Source organism: Doryrhamphus excisus, linkage group LG12 (assembly GCF_037039965.1).
Source record: "Doryrhamphus excisus strain RoL-2023G ecotype Guam linkage group LG12, RoL_Dexc_Guam_v1.1, whole genome shotgun sequence".
NCBI classification, from domain to species: domain Eukaryota; kingdom Metazoa; phylum Chordata; class Actinopteri; order Syngnathiformes; family Syngnathidae; genus Doryrhamphus; species Doryrhamphus excisus.
In genome coordinates, this window is record NC_136368.1 from 17,786,607 (window position 1) to 17,808,577 (window position 21,971).

The 21,971-nt window shown below is 39.6% G+C and overlaps 1 protein-coding gene across 1 annotated transcript; it reads right to left on the minus strand.

The window, feature by feature from the left end:
- Positions 1-838: 838 nt before the first annotated feature.
- On the minus strand, positions 839-21,744 carry mlphb (melanophilin b). Its single transcript, XM_058081279.2, has 13 exons — positions 21,707-21,744; positions 19,769-19,895; positions 15,277-15,498; positions 14,718-14,869; positions 9,165-9,220; positions 7,167-7,253; positions 5,696-5,861; positions 5,358-5,569; positions 4,569-4,646; positions 4,178-4,489; positions 2,186-2,329; positions 2,041-2,109; positions 839-919 (listed from the first exon to the last, which is right to left on the minus strand). Exons 2-13 carry the CDS (start codon positions 19,891-19,893, stop codon positions 839-841), a joined length of 1,704 nt encoding a protein of 567 aa, XP_057937262.2. The 5' UTR covers positions 19,894-19,895; positions 21,707-21,744.
- Positions 21,745-21,971: the final 227 nt, after the last annotated feature.

Sequence of the window (21,971 nt, forward strand, 5' to 3'; positions counted from 1 at the left end):
CTCTATAGGAGACCTCAACTCAATACAAAGGTTCAAAAAATGAGCCACCACAAAAAGCTAACCTGGCAAACATCAAAAACAAGTGAAAAGCATGTGTCATCAATAATTTAAGAAAACAAAACACTAGCCACAGCCTTAGCACAATTTGAAAGCTAACACTTTGAATATAGGTACCTAGAAAATGTTTTGGAAACATTACAAATCATTTTTGTTCTAAAAAAAAAGTCCTAAAATGTCCAAATGGACCATAAGAGGGGGAACGAAGGTTTTGAGGTCAACACCAAAGCTTTATATTTAACTTAAACATCTTGTTGTTTGCAACCTCTAACATGCCAGAAAACCCACTATGTCAACAAACAAACATTCTACTCGGAGAGAGTTGAATCTCAGTGTCCTTCAGGGAGAACTTTTTTCAGTGAAGTACCCTTATGGAATCTTTTTTCAGTAAAGTACCCCCATCCAGAGGAAAAAAAAATTGTTGGAAAAAAACCATCTGTCATCATTATCTGAAGTATCACGTCCAAAATGGTTGTCATTTTCAGTGGTTTTGTTTAAACAACCAACAATCAAACACCCTGCTTATTATTCTTGGGGACTTTAACAAAGCAAAGCTCAAGCATGAAGTTCTAAAATATCCCACCAGGGACATAAACACCTTAGCTCAATGCTATAAACATGAATATCACTCTTTTCCCTGTGCAGCATGAAGTCTGTCTCATCAATATTTCATCCACCTAATACCAGCATACTGGAACTAACATAAATCTGCAAAGTCTGTGGTGAAAACAGTGAAGTAGCAGACCAAAGGGTTATAACAAAGTTATGGATTTTGAACTCATCATGCTTTTAAGTAGAAACTTTGGGTCTTACTTGGGGGAAAGTTTTGGGAAAGTCTTCTGGTTTGGTTCATGATTCCAGACTAAAAAACACCAAAGAGAAAAGAAGGTAATATGAGAAAATACACAGCCTTGTTTTATATACATATATATATATATATATATATAAGAACTAGCACACAAGAAAATGTATAGGTATTCGCGGCTAATAAATTATAATGGAGGATCCCCCAATGTTGGGCAAATTACTTGCAATTCTCTATCAAAACGCTAGGGGTCAGTGTTTTCCTGAGAGTGTGTTTAGGTACAACACTTGTGAACAAGCCAATTAGCTTTCTGTCTAGTAGCATTAGTAAACAATGCAAACGTAGCTACATTCAGACCTTTTGATATTGATATTCATAATATTGCCCCACATTTCACATTTAGTAACTGTTATGGTGTTGTAATGTTTCAAATAGTGATTAATTAAACGACCCACGATGTCTACACAATCCACACTGCTAGCCGGATTGTGATAAAGATGACAGAGTAGAAGCTAGCCCTTCTGTAGCCACACGGAGCCATCTTATACGTCACGTCGTACATGTACTATGTGTTGTACTGTAGTCTCAAAATATTCTGCAATTTAAAAAATCTACTTTTTAGTAAGGCTGCACGGCGGTCGAGTGGTTAGCACGCAGACCAGGGTTCAATTCCACCCTCAGAGTTTGCATGTTCTCCTCGTGCATATGTGGGTTTTCTCTGGATACTCCGGTTTCCTCATTCCAAAAACATGCTAGGTTAATTAGCGACTCCAAATTGTCCATAGGTATGAATGTGAGTGTGAATGGTTGTTTGTCTATATGTGCCCTGTGATTGGCTGGCCACCAGTCCAGGGTGTACCCCGCCTCTCACCCGAAGACAACTGGGATAGGCTCCAGCGACCCTCGTGAGGAAAAGCAGTAGAAAATGAATGAATTTTTAGTATTCCAGAAGGAAGTGTATGAAAACTAACACCAAGGACATTTTGGGATCTTATGAAAAAAATGCTAACCAAAATTCACTTGTCCCTATAGTGCATAATAATAAACAAAATTTTAAAAAAAGGTGATTTTGTCATCAATATTGGCAGATTCATAGATGTTGACAGCAACTTCAACTCTCAGTTGATCCCCCTGCTAAGCTATAAAGTTAATTTTTCCATAAACAAAATCATCTTTACCTTCAGCCTTTTCTCCACCGGAATGCCAGCAGTGTTCAGAGCAGCAATCCTATTCTCAATATAAGACACCTTAGTATAGATGGAAAAACTGTCATATCATAAAACCGTACACATGAACACAATGTGCTGCAAGTGTTGGACTCACCTGAGTTTGGGTATTTTGCACATCAGCAGCAGCTTGGGCTATCTTGTCCTCCAGTTCAAACAGTAAAGCTGTTGAACCTTTGAAACCTGACTCCTCCTCGTGAAGGTGGTACCGATTTTCCATGCTTTCTATTGAAGAGTTTCTCTGAAATAAGCAAAAAAAATGAATAAATGTAGCTGGGTAAACTTGTATTACTCTAGTTTTTATCAAGAATTCAAAAGTTAAAACAGGATCATCCATTTTCTTCTGTTTATCTGAGTCCAGGTCTTAGGGACAGCAGTCTCAGAAAGGAAGCCCAGATTTCTCATTCTGTGGCCACTTCCTCTAGTTCCACTGAGGTATTCCCAGACATAATCCCTTCATGTGGCCTACGTCTACCAAGGGCTTCCTACTGGTGGGGCATTCCCGGAATACCTCACCAGAGAAGCATCCGGAACGTATCATAATTCAATGCCCAGCCACCTCAACTGGTTCTATGATCATCGGGGGTGCTGTCCTTGGGTCTCTTCGACCCGGCCGGCTGGGGTTTCCTCCCTTTGATGTGGGCGTCCGCCCGTCTGTCGGAGTCAGGGGGGCCCGGGTGCTGGTCTTCTGATGGAACAGGATCATCCATTTTCTTCTGTTTATCTAAGTCCAGGTCTTAGGGACAGCAGTCTTAGAAAGGAAGCCCAGATTTCTCGTTCTGTGGCCACTTCCTCTAGTTCCACTGAGGTATTCCCAGACATAATCCCTTCATGGTCTACCAAGAGCCTCCTAGTGGTGGGTCATTCCCGGAATACCTCACCAGAGAAGCATCCGGAACGTATCATAACTAGATGCCCAGCCACCTCAACTGGTTCTATGATCATCATGGGTGCTGTCCTTGGGTCCCTTCGACCCGGCCGGCTGGGGATTCCTCCCTTTGATGTGGGCGTCCGCCCGTCTGTCGGAGTCGGGGGGCCCGGGTGCTGGTCCCCTGATGGAACAGGATCATCCATTTTCTTCTGTTTATCTAAGTCCAGGTCTTAGGGACAGTAGTCTCAGAAAGGAAGCCCAGATTTCTCATTCTGTGGCCACTTCCTCTAGTTCCACTGAGGTATTCCCAGACATAATCCCTCCATGTGGCCTAGGTCTACCAAGGGCTTCCTACTGGTGGGGCATTCCCGGAATACCTTACCAGAGAAGCATCCGGAACGTATCATAACTCGATGCCCAGCCACCTCAACTGGTTCTATGATCATCATGGGTGCTGTCCTTGGGTCTTTTCGACCCGGCCGGCTCAGGGTTCCTCCCTTTGATGTGGGCGTCCGCCCGTCTGTCAGAGTCGGGGGGCCCGGGTGCTGGTCCTCTGATGGAACAGGATCATCCATTTTCTTCTGTTTATCTGAGTCTAGGTCTTAGGGACAGCAGTCTCAGAAAGGAAGCCCAGATTTCTCATTCCGTGGCCACTTCCTCTAGTTCCACTGAGGTATTCCCAGACATAATCCCTCCATGGTCTACCAAGAGCCTCCTAGTGGTGGGTCATTCCCGGAATACCTCACCAGAGAAGCATCCGGAACGTATCATAACTAGATGCCCAGCCACCTCAACTGGTTCTATGATCATCATGGGTGCTGTCCTTGGGTCCCTTCGACCCGGCCGGCTGGGGATTCCTCCCTTTGATGTGGCCGTCCGCCCGTCTGTCGGAGTCAGGGGGCCCGGGTGCTGGTCCCCTGATGGAACAGGATCATCCATTTTCTTCTGTTTATCTGAGTCCAGGTCTTAGGGACAGCAGTCTTAGAAAGGAAGCCCAGATTCATCGTTCTGTGGCCACTTCCTCTAGTTCCACTGAGGCATTCCCAGACATAATCCTTCCATGTGGCCTAGTCTACCAAGAAATGAAGACCAAGCTTGTAGTCCAATGGTATGGACCAACATTTTAGAGATACTTGGTACACTTCTATGCGGTTCAGTTAGTTTTCATGCTTTTTAAATAAAAGTCAGCTGGAGTATGGAAAACGCCAGATGCTATACCTTGTCAGAATTTGATGGTTGAGGGTTCAGTTCTGTCAATCTGGGAACCGCAGTGAGTGCTCTTGAAGTGGGTCTGGAAGGTGTTCTGGTGAGCGTTTTATCTCCGTCTTGAATGGCGGCTACTGCTGCTGCCATCTCTTGGAGGGAGACTGAAAGGTTGGACGCCTCGTCTTCGTCAGAACTCAGGCTATGATCACTTATGTCACCCGCCATCTCATTCAGTTTCTGTCTAAGTTGATGTTCCTCGATATCCACTTCCTCCCACCCGTGAGAAGGCGATGCTTTGTCTGGAACCTGAGGAGATTTGCTGGTCTGTAAGAATCAAACAATAACCCAATATAAGACACATTTTTATCTTCAAATTAGATTTGATTTTGGTGATCTGGTTTACCTGATTGGAGGTCAAAGTCATCTGCAAGTGGTTTAAAAGGGTCTCTATAGCTGACATTCGTCTGTCAAGGTCAACGATCTGCCAGATATGATAATAAAGGACATGTCAGGATGATGGGTTTTTTTTCCGAGTTTCATCCAGTTTTATTCCTGACTGATCTCAACAGAGAGTCGTGGTTGGAAGGAGTAAGCTGCTCAATCCAAGAGTTGGTGGCATAAACCCTGGACTGGTCGCCAGCCAATCACAGGGCACATATAGACAAACAACCATTCACACTCACATTCATACCTATGGACAATTTGGAGTCTAATCAACCTAGCATGTTTTTGGAATGTGGGAGGAAACCGGAGTCCTTGGGAAAACCCTCACATGCACGGGGAGAACATACAAACTCCACACAGAGATGGCCGAAGGTGGAATTGAACTTGGGTCTCCTAGCTGTGAGGCCTGAACGCTAACCACTCGCCGCCGTGCTGTCTGTGTTGTATCCAGCAATTTTTAAATATTGGTTTTCATAATCTGGAAAAAATCTGATACCGATATTTTCTGACCGATAATTAATCGGACATCCCAAGTTATGTGAATTGTTAGCTCCCGCATGCTAGCTGTTTTCTTTTTAGAATGCACAGAAAAAAGAAAGACATGTGTTTTTCCAAAATTCCAAACAAAATGCCGTTTTCTTTTAAGATGGGGGCCTTGACTCCATATGAAGATTTATATCGGCCATGTTTATGTTTATGGAGATGCTTTGAAGAATAAAAGATTTTTACATAATGGATGACAGATGACCTGCGGTGGGGAGTTTGGGTAGTTGAGGCTCTCCTGGGAAATGTGATTGAAATGAGACTTGAAGACTGGGTCCTCTTCTGAGTCATCAGGACCTAAAGCATAGCAACTGGGGCCCCAAGGTCCTCCGGCACTCCCACTGCCACATGAAGAGTAGCTGAGCCGGGACATGGAGCGAGACGGAACAGTCGGGTGGTCGGAGTGCACAGCGTCATCTAGAAAAAGTATAACGGAGGACCATGATACATCTAAAATATGTCCAAAACTAGAACTGAAACAATGAAACTACCCCTGTGTACTGTTTTGGTTAAAGACTTGTTTGACCTTGAGACCATTTTTACCTTGTTGTGGGGTCAAGCCGTGATCAGATCCAACATCCACATTGAAATCCAGACTTTTGCTTTGCTCCTTCAAATCGTGATGGAAAACAGAGGCCATGTCAGCCTCTGCAAGCATCGACTCCCTTTCGCCAACATTTATCATCATCATGTCCTGAGAACCTTGTGTCTACAAACAGAACACGTAAAGTGTTGGCGTTGAGTTGAGTCCGTTTTGTTGACTTATAAGTACTTGATCCCCTGCTGGTTTTATAAGTGTAACCCCTTACACATATATGAACTGTCAGTCATTTTTATGGTAGGTTTATTGTAACAGACACAGAACGTAAACGGATGCATTAAAAAAATAACATTAAATAAACATTATAAACAAATTTGTATATATTTTCCACAATGTTTCCACCTCCATATTTAACAGTAGAGACGGTGTCTCTGCCGACACACAACACCCAATCTACTTGATGCCAGAGAGCTTCATTTTGGTCATTACATTCTCCCAAGCCTTGACCTTACAGGCACATATTCTGGTGACGGTGCTCCCAACTCCCTTGGCATCATTAACCAGGTTGGTCATAGTAAATCTGTGACGGTTCCTCATCTTTCTCATGATCATCTTTACCACACCGGGTGAAATTATCTTGGTAATTGTTCATTCTAGTTTTGTGTAGGTGTACAATTTTGTCGCTGGGGTCTTTGGTCTTGCCCATGGTGGTGGAGCGGTTTGACTGTTTCTGTTCCAGGTGTCTGATCTACATTTGTTGATCTTCTTCTTTGTCTTTCGGCCTTTCCCTTCAGGGGTCGCCACAGCAAATCCAACCCTGTCTTCTGCATCTGTCTCTCTCACACCAACTACCCTCATGTCCTCCTTCACTACATCCATAAACCTCCTCTTTGGTCTTCTTCTACTCCTCCTACCTGGCGGCTCTCTCCTCTGGACATGTCCGAACCATCTCAGTCTGGCCTCTCTGACTTTATCTCCAAGGTCTCTAACATGTAATGTCCCTCTGATGTACTCGTTTGTGATCCTATCCATCCTGGTCACTCCCAATGTGAACCTCAGCATCCTCATCTCTGCTACCTCCAGTTCTGCTTCCTGTCTTTTCCTCAGTGGCACTGTCTCTAGACCAAACCACAGTTTTGTATACCTTTCCTTTCATTTTAGTAAGATATCACATAACACCAATGGGGTCAAATATGAATTTCTAATTAGGTAGTATGTATCTCTCTGTTACAATAAACCTGACACAAAGTGGTCATTAAATCAAAATTAGAACTCCAATTATATTTCACCATGTAAATATGTACAATGTGTATGAAGCACGTTGCAGGCATCCTGCGTTCATTTGCTGAGCAAACATTCTGTTAATACACTAAGATGATAAATAGTATCTGTGTTTGTACACAAGCATGTACGGTCTGAAATATCATTGTCATATAAAACAGTGTATGTTGCAGTGCAAATTTTGGTTCATACCTGATGAGTTTGTCGTCTTGAGTTGATGTCAGATGCCAGATGAAAATCAACAGGGTCAACAGTTAGACGCCTTTTGGTTTTTTTCATCTTACGGGAGAAGAAAGGAAACAACATACATAAAATAATAATGAGGAATAGTAATTGAAACAAGATGAGATGATTTAATGACCTCTCTGATAGTGATAGTGATAGTGACAGGGTTCCTGGGCACATATAGACAAACAACCATTCACACTCACATTCATACCTATGGACAATTTGGAGTCGCCAATTAACCTAGCATGTTTTTGGAATGTGGGAGGAAACCGGAGTACCCGGAGAAAACCCACGCATGTACGGGGAGAACATGCAAACTCCACACAGAGATGGCCGAGGGTGGAATTGAACTCGGGTCTCCTGCGCATAACCACTACAACTAACTTCTCCACATGACAGAACTTCCCCAAGAGAGAATGAGGTGTTGAAACACTTCTCCATGAAGAACAACAGAGGGCGCTGTTAAGATGCATGACTTTCTGCAGCTGTGACTTATTAATGAACAGGATTCTTGAAGATAAATCAATAATCAAAGTGATAGCAATCACAGTTGGTGTATGTAATGGTTGTGTAACCATGTCTTTGAAGTAGTATCATGGTGTACTATTTGATCCATCATTTTTATGGTAGGTTTACAGCAGGGGTCACAAACTCAATTTACTTGGGGGCCACTGGAGCTAGGGTCTGGGTGAGACTGGGCCGCATCAGGTTTTCCAAAAAAAAATGCATTTATTAAAAACAAAAAAAATAAAAAAAAACTTCGCTTTGGTTCCAATTTTCTACAAGAAAAGCTCTGATAAAACATTCCACTGTTCTCAAATATCTTAATTTTTATTTTTCTACACAAAATAAGATGGAAAAATAAATCAACAAATCAAGAATAAAGAAAATCAATCAATTAGTAATAAATAAATGAATATAATAATAATAATAAAACAGCAAATAATAAAAACTTAAGAAACCACATATAGTTGGTGGGTAGACAAATTATTTTTTTTCAGATTAAAATGAACAAAGCATTATTAGAGCCCTGTAGACATGACAAAACACGACTATAGTCACATTTATACTTTTTTTATTTACAACATATTGCGCAACTGCGGGGTCTTGAGACACATGCTAACTCGCAAACTAGAGAGCTAGCGACCTAAACGGTAGCCTTCAAGTTATTTCCTTTAAACTTAAATAGCCAAAAACTTACCACTTCCACACGGATAGGGAGGATAACCATTAACAGTTATTTAACCTTTAACATGAACATTAATCAAATGTAATAATTTTTTCTGGGTATTTGATACCATACAGCATCCATATAAAACTTGCGTGGGCCGCACTAACATTAAAGTTCCATATCAAGGCGGGGGCCTCAAACTAGTGTCCTGCGGGCCACATTTGGCCCTTGGGCCGCGTCTTTGAGACCCCTGGTTTACAGTAACCGAGAGAGACAGAACACTAAGAAGACATTAAATACAGGTCCTAAATGAAATGTGCTTGATTAAGCGCCTTAAATATTTGAGTCCCTACCAACAAGCAAGCATTCTCATCCCCGCAAACTAATTATTTGTCCATGAAGTACACAAATTAGTCATTTCCTTCCTAATCCCAAACAGTCTCTTCCATACAAACCGCTCCACCACCATGGGCAACACCAACAGAAATGGCGAATGTGAACCCAACAACACCATTACTACTGTCAAACATGGAGGTGGAAAAATTCTGCTTTGGAACTCTTTCTCTAAGCAAAATCCCTCCTGAGATGTGTGCAACCCTGGTGACCAAACAACAAGAAATGTTTAACCACAAATACATATTTCACCCAATTTAATACTAGTTATAATAATGTTATATCTCCCTGTTAAAATAAACATACCATAAAAATGATGTAGGCTATTATTCATATCTTTGTAAGGAGATAAACATATACAATCATACATACAATATTCTCTACCATGATTTTCGTACCTGATTATAGTGGTGTGAATCAGTGGCGTCCATGCGACTGTCTTCAAATCCAGGTTCTGAGAAAGTCATAATATCAATGTTATCGATTTTACAACACTACATGATATTGATTAGCAAAACAAAAGACAAGAAACTCAACTGACTATGTGCAAAAAAGTTGGATGTCAAAGGAAATCATCTTAAATTTATGATGTTTTTCGTTTTAATTCTGCAATGCAAACGAATGAGGTTTTTCATTTACACATGGAGCCACGGAACAATAATATTTGAGATCATTTTGGTATTTCTTTCCACACAAAACAATAATCAAAAGCAGCAGTCGCACCATCGAAGTAGCGAAGCCAGCTTGCCAACAGACTGAAAATGCTTTTCAGACCATTTGGTTGAACAGAACCACAAAAGATGTGCCACATACCCAAGTCTGCTCATAAGCAGTCTTGTTTAAAGTAGCCAAATGTTATACTTGGTAAAAGTAAAGATCTCATTCATTCATTTTCTACCGCTTATCCTCACGAGGGTCGAGGGGGGGGGGCTGGAGCCTATCCCAGCTGTCTTCGGGCAAGAGGCGGGGTACAGCCAATCACAGCGCACATATAGACAAACAACCATTCACACTCACATTCATACCTATGGACAATTTGGAGTCGCTAATTAACCTAGCATGTTTTTGGAATGTGGGAGGAAACCGGAGTACCCGGAGAAAACCCACGCATGCACGGGGAGAACATGCTAACTCCACACAGACAACCAAACATGGATTGATGGATGGTCTGTGCGCTAACCACTCGACCGCCGTACAGCCAAGTAAAAATTTAAAAATGACTTGCTACTGTATCAAAAGTATACCTTAAATAAATACAAAGTAAAAGTGAAAGTGAGCTAATTGGTACAAGAAATGATGTTACATAAATTTTATGTAACTTTTAGTTAAATAAATGCTTTTCTTCCAAACAGTGCATATAAAATGGATAGTTAAACATAACAGCCTCATCATTTTTTCATCACACACTTTGTCGGTCTCTCTCTTTCTTTTCCTTTCAGTGTCACTTTCGTCCCGAGGCAAGTTAGCCATTGAGCTTATAAGTCCTCTATATTGTTTAAGTTGCAGGGATCAAAGTAAAGACAAAAAAAGTATCCATTATCTTTATCAAGTTGTCTCTAACAGAAACACTAAACTACAAACGTATAAAAATAACTAACTGTAAGTTCAGGTACAAAGTATTTCTACTTCATTTAAAATTGCTCATAAGACGACATTGTTCAAGGACCACAACAGTGAAACAAAAGTGTGTCTGTGTGTGTGTGTGTGTGTGTGTGTGTGTGTGAGAGCACGCATGTGTGTACAGTCATGCAAGTTGAATTTAATCCTGGTGGTCACATGAACGTCATGTACTTTGAAGTAGTTCGAGTTAGAGTCATTGTATATGTTTATTTACTTAGTTTTGATATATTTGGTAACCACTGTCAATTGTGCAAAAACATTGACATAAACAAAGTTGCCAAACATCTTGCTTCCCATCCATAACGATCAGATCGTATAAGTACAGGATAAGAACAGCAGACATGTGACCGGAGGATCACAAGGTCTCTTCAGCTCAGCCTGCCAAACAATTCGTCTGCGTCGCTTCCCAAGTGAGCGAGTCGCTTTCAGGCTGTGCTTGGACTCCAGCTGCCTCTTCATAATCCCCTCATGCATCAATGATCTCACTTGGAGACCTGCTGGGCATGATCACGCTCACCACTTGAGGAAATGCTAATGGTAATGGTAATGGTTTTATTTCATTTCAACGTGCATCAGATTACATTTGAATGCATCACATAATCAGTTCACAGTTCCACATGTCCAAAAGGAGTAGGAAGAAGCAAAGCTTATTAAATCCTACCCCTCCATCTGGTACTTTTACAATTAGTAACTGTTACATTTGTTCACTTCCTGCTTTCCTAATATAGTTAAATTTTTTTTTTGTCACATACCAAAGTACGAGATGATATGACCATCCAATGTAGTAGTACCACTACTATATTACTACTATACACTACTATAGTGATATGTATAGCACATCATGACTGGTTCAAGACTCTTCATCCTTGTATTTAGCAAACATCAATTTATTTTATTTTATTTTATTTTATTTTATTTTATTTTATTTTATTTTATTTTATTTTATTTTATTTTATTTTATTTTATTTTATTTTATTTTATTTTATTTTATTTTATTTTATTTTATTTTATTTTATTTTATTTTTGTCACGTACCAAAGTACGTTGGATGACATTTTTAGCTAAATTGGTTATTTTTAGCCTTATGCATTATTTTAGCTGTTTGAAGATGAACTATATCAGCAAGTTGAAGTATTCGTGATTTTCGAAACAAGGAGTTAGTATGTTCTCTGTAGGCGGCATTATGAATTATCCTTACTGACCTTTTTTGCAGTACATTTAGCGAGTGAAGATTGCTTTAATAGTTATTACTATAGAAATAGTCGAACCTTGGTTAGCGTTTGTTCCAGAAGGTGGGACTCCAACGGAAACAGATGTTAACCGAACTGGCTAATGGAATGCTAACAAGGAAGGACGTTTTGTGATTAAAAATACATGTATTAATTTACCAGCAGAGATGTATTTGTACGATTTTTTCAACCCGACTGCTCACTCAAAAAGTTGCATTTATATGTCTTTTATGTTTTTTTACACTACCTGCAAAAAGAGGTAATGACGCAACTCCACATTAAAATAGAGCATGTTTGGTGCTGTTGTAAGCCAGAAAAACCGACACAAGTTGGCAGAAGTGAATTTTATAAGAACTTAGCCTGCAACTTTCCCATCGAAATACATTGCGTATTTCCCTTCAAAAGTTCTGATGTTTCATCTCAATATGCCTCTTAGCAGGTTATAGAATATTCCTTCAAAACAGCCAATAAATGTTTATTTTTTAGATCAGTCGCTGTTGCAAGTCCAATATTCAGTAACTGTTTCCAGTAGCCGTCTTCTACTGCTGCTTCATTGTGATGCTCCAAAATGGAGGAAATACTGCATGAACTAGCAATTCTCTCATTAGACTGAATGGTTTCATTATTTGAATCATGTTTAAGAGCCAAAGGAAAGATTTGGGGCCGGCTATTGAGGACCGCTGCCTGAGACTGTGGCTGCAGCTGTGAGGAGCCAGAACGAGGAAAGATGGAATAGATTAAACTTCATAAGAGATTTGGCAGGACACTAATACGCCTTATTATGTGGAAAACTGACTCAGTGTCACAGGAATGAAGAGTATCATGCAAATCACAGGCAAACACAGACATGGAGGCTTTGGGAGGTGTTAGCCACCACAAGCTTTGAGTAGTTTTGAGGAGTTCCAGTAGTAGTGGTCAAAAACGCAATCCTTTTTACAGGGCCTGTACACATGAATGAACAAGTATTTGACCATTTGTCATTGTGATGCTAAGCCAGCAAGCTATAAAAAAAAAGATACAAGTACTGAATCCAGTACAGTACCGAATCCAGCTGCTAAGTCTTGTCACTCATTGGGGATATCTTGTTGTATAAGAGGAAAAATCCTGCACATCCTGTGTGTTCAACTTTGGAACATCCTGTGGGACTGTCGGGAATAATGTGGGACAGTTTTAAATGTAGTAAATGCTCCAATTCTACTATGTTTGCGGTTGAAGAAACTGGGGGAGTACTAATCACTTCAGTATAGGTTCGGATTGATACTTGTCATAGATATGTATTCTTTGAAAACAATTCACGGTGATCGAGTGGTTAGCGTGCAGACCTCACAGCTAGGAGACCAGGGTTCAATTCCACCCTCAGCCATCTCTGTGTGGAGTTTGCATGTTCTCCCCGTGCATGCGTGGGTTTTCTCCGGGTACTCCGGTTTCCTCCCACATTCCAAAAACATGCTAGGTTAATTAGCGACTCCAAATTGTCCATAGGAATGAATGTGATTGTGAATGGTTGTTTGTCTATATGTGCCCTGTGATTGGCTGGCAACCAGACCTTACAATGCATTGTGTCCTCTGTATGGGACAAGTGTTCAGCGTAGCCTTATTTCAATAAGGGTGTTCTCTAAAGAGATGTTGGGAAAAAACAAAAAAAAAATTTTTAACATTGTTTTTTTTATTTCTGCAATAATTGTAAGGCTGCACGGTGGATGAGTGGTTAGCACATATGCCACACAGCTCGATTACACGGGTTCGATTCCAATCTCGGCCATCTCTGTGTGGAGTTTGCATGTTTTTGCACGTTTTCTCCGGGTTACTCCACTTTCCTCCCACATTCCAAAAACATGCTAGGTTAATTGGCGACTCCAAATTGTCCATAGGTATGAATGTGAGTGTGAATGGTTGTTTGTCTATATGTGCCCTGTGATTGGCTGGCAACCAGACCTTACAATGCATTGTGTCCTCTGTATGGGACAAGTGTTCAGCCTTATTTCAATAAGCGTGTTCTCTAAAGAGATGTTGGGAAAAAACAAAAAAAAAATTGTTTTAACATTGTTTTTTTATTTCTGCAATAATTGTAAGGCTGCACGATGGACGAGTGGTTAGCGCACATGCCACACAGCTCGATGACACAAGTTCGATTCCAATCTCGCCCATCTCTGTGTGGAGTTTGCATGTTTTTGCACATTTTCTCCGGGTACTCCGGTTTCCTCCCACATTCCAAAAAAATGCTAGGTTAATTAGCGACTCCAAATTGTCTATAGGTATGAATGTGAGTGTGAATGGTTGTTTGTCTATATGTGCCCTGTGATTGGCTGGCCATCAGTCCAGCACCCCCGCGACCCTTGTGAGGAAAAAGCGGTAGAAAATGAATGAATGAAAACAATTCTTTATATATACTTTCTTGTATACTTTGAGACTGGTAACCAGCCTGGAACTGCAGGTAGCAGAGATGCGGAGGTTCTCATTGGGAGTGACCATGATGGATAGGATCAGGATCGAGTACATCATAGGGACATTACATGTTGGAAGCCCTTTATCTCCACGGCCTCTAACATGTAATGGTTCGGACATGTCCAGAGTGAATATATTGGTAGAAAGATGGCGTAGAGGAAGACCAAAGAGGAGGTTTATGGATGTAGTGAAGGAGGACATGAGGGTTGAATGGAGGAGATTGATTCTCTTTGAGTTTTTCAACCCCAAAGAAAGAAAGAAGAACCATCCCATCCCTAATTGGTATATTTTTACAAAGTCCTAGAACTCCTTGGAATTTTGCCCTAGTGCCCACGAGGCGTTTAAATCTTGCAAGATATTGTGTCACCCCTTTATGTAATTGTCAGTATTTTCTGATGAATATGAATTATATTGCCTGATCCGGTGGTGCAATTCCCCCCTGCTCCTAATGCAGAGCTTGCACACTATGTTTGTATGCTGTGAATTCAATACACCTGGCAACTGATGTTCGCCTGCCAAGTAGTCTGAGTCAGCTTCCTCGTCTTTTTGCTGTGTCCCGCTCGTTTATTTGGGATCCCATCAATGAGCTACCTTTCTTTGTGCAAGCTGCCAAAATATATTTCACTGTACTCATACAATATCCAAACAACGTACTCACGTTCATCATCATCATCATCATCATCGGAAGAGTATGTGTGTTTCCCAGTCAGTCTCTTGAAGAGTGATCGCATCACCTTGGCACTCCCGAAGCGCTTAAAGCGTGACCGTACATTCTCATGATACCATTCTAGTGTACCAATCTTCAGGACCCTTTGGACACATACAAATAAAATCAAAAATTAAAAAAAATTGATTCATGCACAAATAATATGGAGGCTGTGAATTTCATTATTTTCTATTTCTGTTGTTTATTTTGTATTTTGTTCCTTCTACTTGCTGTTTTCTAACCAAACCACCTGACCTCCAGTGGTATTCTGAAGCACATCAGTGGGATCAAACTTCTTCAGACAGCAACCAGAACCAAATTCCATATTCCTTCTGTCTGTAGCACAAAAGCTACGTCGCTATTTCCTCGCATTTTGATGCCAAACTGTAACCTGAACACTGAGGTAATGCACCCAACTGTAATTAAGTAAAAACATCACTACTTGATGAATAAGAAGAAAACCCTGGTCATGGGTAGCCATGACACATATCAATTGAAAAAGAGTTCCTACCTGGTCATGTGACAGGGATCACAGACAAAGCCATGCTGTCTCATATTGTAACGACTGCAAGCCTTGCAGACGTACAGCTGACAGTCCAGACACTGGCGCTTGCTGTTGACCAGGAACTTGAAGGGTTTCAGACAGCGGATGCAGTAAGACTCGGTCAGCCAAGTCTGATGACCCAGAAACTCTTTCTTTGAGTCTTCCCTCTTAATCTTGGTCTTAAGATCCCTAGCGACAAAGAAAACAGGAATCAATTTGATGAGAAAGAGCACATATGTATATATATGGACATTTTAATAAGGGTGGACGATAATGCAAATTTTGGTAGCGATCCGATACCAAGTAAATACAATATCAGTATTACCTACACCGGTACCGATACCAATAAAAAAGAATGGTTGCTGTACATGTTCTTAGCCAGGGGTGCTCATTACCCACACTGATCACAAGTTATCCGTCAATGGTAATGGTAATGGTTTTATTTCATTTGAACATGCATCAGATTACAATTGAATGCATCACATAATCAGTTCACAGTTCCACATGTCCAAAAGGAGTAGGAAGAAGCAAAGCTTATTAAATCCTACCCCTCCATCTGGTACTTTTACAATCAGTAACTGTTACATTTGTTCACTTCCTGCTTTCCAAAATACAGTTTGGTTTTTTTGTTGTTGTTTTTTTTAATAATGCGAAGTACGAGGTGATATGACCACCCAATGACATAATGGGTACTATTTTATTTTATTTTATTTTATTTTATTTTATTTTAATTTAATTTAATTTAATTTAATTTTATTTTATTTTATTTTAATTTAATTTAATTTAATTTAATTTAATTTAATTTAATTTAATTTAATTTAATTTAATTTAATTTAATTTAATTTAATTTAATTTAATTTAATTTAATTGTATTTTATTTTATTTTATTTTATTTTATTTTATTTTATTTTATTTTATTTTATTTTATTTTATTTTATTTTATTTTATTTTATTTTATTTTAGTCACGTACCAAAGTACGTTGGAAGACATTTTTAGCTAATTGGTTATTTTTTAGCCTTATGCATTATTTTAGCTGTTTGAAGATGAACTATATCAGCAAGTTGAAGTATTTGTGATTTTAGAAATAAGGAGTTAGTATGTTCTCTGCAGGCGGCATTATGAATTATCCTTACTGACCTTTTTTGCAGTACATTTAGCGTTTAGTGATCCTGATATCTTTTTAGAAAAGCTTTTACATAGATTGCCTATTTGAATGCATATTTAATGTCTTTGGTTCACTGTTCACTGCTCTACTTATTTTGGATGTTCTTATTGTTTGTGTCTTATTGTCTTTTACTGTAACTGTTGCACTTTGAGATCATTCATTGGATGCGTTATAAATTAAATGTATTATTATTATTATTATTATTATTAATTTGCAGGCAGGGACGTGAATGCTGAATTGCAAATGCGGCTGCTGCAAGTGCTGTTTGAAGTACAGTACTCCTTTTATACTGAAAAGTCACAAGAATTTAAGTCCAAATCCTGTTCAAACAAACACATCCTTCCTTTAGTGTGTCTTGACGACGACATAAGCAAACAACTTCAGCGCTTGGAGTTAAAGAGGTGTAACCAGAAGAAAATATATGGCTATTATTTTAAATGTACTGACCTCTTGCAGTGTTGTAAAAGAAAAGAAAAAACAAACAAACAAACAATTGCAATAAAGATGGTTGGCAGAAAACCAGGAAGGATGAGAGAATGCATGTTTTTCATTAAGCCTTCCTTTTATTAAGCCTTTCAATCTTTGCCTAGCTCAGTGGGTTCAATGGAAAACTGTTAATATCCCTTCAACTAGCAGATTCAGCTGCTGACCATTAGTGTGCTTTCAAAGTCAAATCCTGTCAATCTGGCCCTACAACAGGATTTTATATCCACTTCAAGCAATCTTTCATGCTTCTGATGAATGAGTTGGGCCGGTCAAATAAAAAAGTGGCCAGGTTTTGCGTGTCCCCGGGGACTTCATTCCGGACGCCACCGCACGCCCTACAGAGGTCCACCCTGCAGGAGGCGGTGGACACCTTTAAACCCATCCCTGCATCACACCACGGCACGGTGGACCCACATGTTCCCACTGCCCTGGGCACGGCACCTTTTGTGTTTGTCCGCCGCCTTTACGCCCACCCTATGACGGACCATACGGGGTCCTGGAGCACGGCGACAAGTATTTTGTTTTGGACATGGGTGGCCGACGGGAGACTGTCTCGGTGGACCGGCTGAAGGTTGCGCCGGTGGACGACACCCAACCCCTGACACTGGCATAGCCCCCTCGGGGTAGGGGTAAGCCCCCGCTCCCCGGCAAGACGTGGCCGGGCCAGACGTGCTGACCCCCGCGTGGACAATCTTGTCCCCTTCACCACACCCTTCTCCCCTGCCGCAAGCAGTGTGCACACGGCGCAATTAACCTAGCATGTTTTTGGAATGTCAAAACCGGAGTACCCAGAGAAAACCCACGCATGCACGGGGAGAACATGCAAAATCCACACAGAGATGGTCTAGGGTGGAATTGAACCTGGGTTTCCTAGCTGTGAGGCCTGCATGCTAATCACTCGTGCAGCCCCATTTTCTACCACTTTTCCTCACGAGGGTCGCGCGGGGTGCTGGAGCCTATCCCAGCCGTCTTCTTGACTGGTGGCCAGCCAATCACAGGGCACATATAGACAAACAACCATTCACACTCACATTCATACTTATAGACAATTTGGAGTCGCTAATTAACCTAGCATGTTTTTGGAATACCCACCAGAGTACCCGGAGAAAACCCACGCATGCATGGGGAGAACATGCAAACCCCACACAGAGATGCCCGAGGGTGGAATTTAACCCGGGTCTCCTATCTGTGAGGCCATGCGCACTAACCACTCCTCCACCGCGCAGCCCTTGCTTAACTTATATGGAGAAATTAATTATAAATTGGGTGAATCTGTCAAAATGTATCCTTATTCATAGTAGTTTCCCTGTTTATGACAATCATTAAATGTTTTTGCTATCATGCTATTATTTTCCACTGACTAATCATCATATTTAAAGGGATAGTTGCATATTGTCAAAACAATAGAATTGATATTAAGCATCATTCAGCTCATCCACAATATTGTCTGTTTCTCATGTAGAGTAAACCCTTGAGAACACTAATTGGCCAACCTTATCATAACCTCTGTTATGATAAGTTCCAGTAGCTGTACACTAGTATCAAAAGCGAGCCACCAATTATGGTATTACAGTATTACTGATGTATGGGAATGTCACTAACCTTATTGCAGTACTTGATTGAAACCACGCACTGGAACATTTATGCTTCACTGGCAAACCTCTGGAATGTGAGATCAGCCAAACACTCGCTTCAACTCAGACAGCTGTGAAGACTTAACAGCAACTTGTTGCCAGACATTGTCTCTCTCTCTCTGAGTGTCTTTATGCACAAATCAATGCTTTTTCTTTTAAGACAGCGGGCACGATCGTGCATCAGTCACTGACTGTGTGGTTTTTTTGGCTGCTTGTTTCGGATGGTGGGGCGGCACGGCGGTCGAGTGGTTAGCATGCAGACCTCACAGCTAGGAGACCAGGGTTCGATTCCACCCTCGGCCATCTATGTACGGAGTTTGCATGTTCTCCCCGTGCATGCGTGGGTTTTCTCCGGGTACTCCGGTTTCCTCCCACATTCCAAAAACATGCTAGGTTAATTAGCGACTCCAAATTGTCCATAGGTATGAATGTGAGTGTGAATGCTTGTTTGTCTATATGTGCCCTGTGATTGGCTGACAACCAGCCTTTCGCCCGAAGACAGCTGGGGTAGGCTCCAGCACCCCCTCGACCCTCGTGAGGAAAAAATGATGTTTGGCTGGCTTGGCTCATGTAAAGTCAGTTGGAAAACTGACTTTAGAAAAAATATAATAATATAATATAAATAATATATATTATATAATTATTATATATATATATTATTATTATATAATTACATATAATAATATAATAAAAAATATATTAAAAAAATATATAGTCACCAGATTATTGTCATATTCATTATTTATCACCAACTTCACACAGCTCATAAATATGAAATTATTAGAATAGTCTCAAGCATTACTTACACGCATGCGCATATAGCTGAATAATAAATAATACATAGAGCAACTTCTGATCAATCCAAATCAATTTCAGACTGAAAATAATGTACAGTTTTAAGCCCAGCTGTAAGCTCCGCCCATTTCCGATTAAACCACACCCGCATCCGGTTTATGCCCCGCGGATACGAATACAATTTACATTCATACAGATACCGATACAGATAGAGATACCGATACCGAGACAGTTACGATAACAATACAGTTACGATATCGATACAGTTATGATACCGATACTGATGCCGATACCGATACAGATACAGACACAGATACCAAAATCGATATCGATACCGATCGTGGTGTACTCGCTCATCCCTAGTGGTAGCCATCTTACCCAAGTCTGTCTTCCTCTTTCTTCCTCAGGTGGAAGTCTCGCTGGACAACCTGCCATACATGACTGGCTTCCTCATCAGTGAGCTTGGATAGATCCAACTTCTTGGCGGTCGTGACACCCAGCATTGCTGTCAATCACAGTATCACAACATGTGGTAAGACGACAACTAACTCAGTAAAAACCTAAAGTTAAAATAATCACATGAACTCAGATCAGTGGTGTTATCATAAGATTTGATGTAGTTTGTTGAACTACACAGTAGTCATGTTCATACTATGAACGCAGATATTAATATTATTATTAAAATATCTATATTGGTATGGACATAGCTTTAGTCTGGAGTCGTTATAGCGTGACCATAGCTCCGTGTCTTATTAGAAACACCGCAAATCAATTTGCTTGGTAGACATTGCATTGGACACACAACTCAAATCTCACTGCAACATACAGTACTGTGTATCTGTGGCGAATCTAATTTAACAGTTTAGAATTGATTTTAAAGACTCATTACATAGAAAAAAAAACACACGTTTTCAGCCCCTGAGTGAATTTTTATTGAGGACACATCCAAACTCCAGCTGACATCTTGAAATTGATTTGACATGCAGCTTGGGAAGGAGAGCAAGTTGATGAGGTATTTACAACTGCTTTTTACCATCTTATATCTTAATGGCTTTTTGGGAACAAAGACAAATGCAATCAGATATACACTTTACTCATCATGGACAAGAATGTCCTTCATGACGTATTTTAATCATTGTTTTTTTCCAGGATCGAATGACTATCCTGGACTGTCAGAACTTAGCAAATTGGAGACAAATTGAAATAACTTTTTATATCAGTATGTAAAGACATTGCCAACATTCAAATCAAATCTACTTTATTTGTAGAGCACTTTTCCTGCAAAGACATGCAACACAAAGTGCTTTACATTCCATTTAGGAAAGATCATAGAAATATTAGAAAAAAAATGGAAAAATTATTTTATATTTATTAATATTATTGAATAGAAAAATTATTTAAAACATGACCTTGGTGAAACTAATAAAAAAAACATATCTAGGAGGAATGATCTCAGTCCAATAACGTCTGTACTTAAAATAGTATATACGTATAAAAAAACATATAATTAGTTTTAGGAATGATCATAGAAAATTTTGAAAAAAATAGAAAATTAATTTAATATTTAATAATAACTTTCAATAGATACATTATTTTAAAAATGACCTTGGTGAAACTAATAAAAAAAAAACATATCTAGGAGGAATGATCTCAGACCAATAACGTCTAGTATATATGCATAAAAAACAAATAATTAGCTTTAGGAATGATCATAGAAAAATGTGAAAAAAATAGAAAAATTATTTAATATTTAATAATAACTTTTAATAGAAACATTATTTTAAAAATGACCTTGGTGAAACTAAGAAAAAAAACATATCTACGAGGAATGATCTCAGACCAATAACGTCTGTACTTAAAATAGTATATACGCATAAAAAACAAATAATGACTTTTAGGAATGATCATAGAAAAATTTGAAAAAAATATAAAAATTATTTAATATTTAATAATGTTATTTAAATGAAGAATTATTTTAAAAATGACCTTGGTGAAACTAATTTTAAAAAAAGCATATGTAGGCGCAATAATCTCAGAACAATAACGTCTGTACTTAAAATAGTATATACGCATAAAAAACAAATAATTAGTTTTACGAATGACCATAGAAAAATTTGAAAAAAATGTAAAAATAATTTAATATTTAATAATGTTATTTAATTGAAGAATTATTTTAAAAATGACCTTGGTGAAACTAATTAAAAAAAACATATCTAGGAGGAATGATCTCAGACCAATAACGTCTGTACTTAAAATAGTATATACGTATAAAAAACCCAAAACTAGTTTTAGGAATGATGATACCATATAACTTACCTTGGTGACTGCAGAGCCTGCAGGGTGTATTTCCTTTGAAGGCACACCAGCTAACTGCCAGGCAAATCAAGCAGAAGACAGCAATTCTAATCACATGTCCAGCTAACCGGGGGAGGTAACAAGTTTCCACAGTGCTTTCCTTTGCTTGCACATTTGCTCCTGTTATTCTTACTATCATTTATGACTGTAAATGCCTGATTCCGAGCAAACAAATCACTTTGAAAGTAAAATATTTGGACCATTTGTCACCTGGAGCATCCAAGTG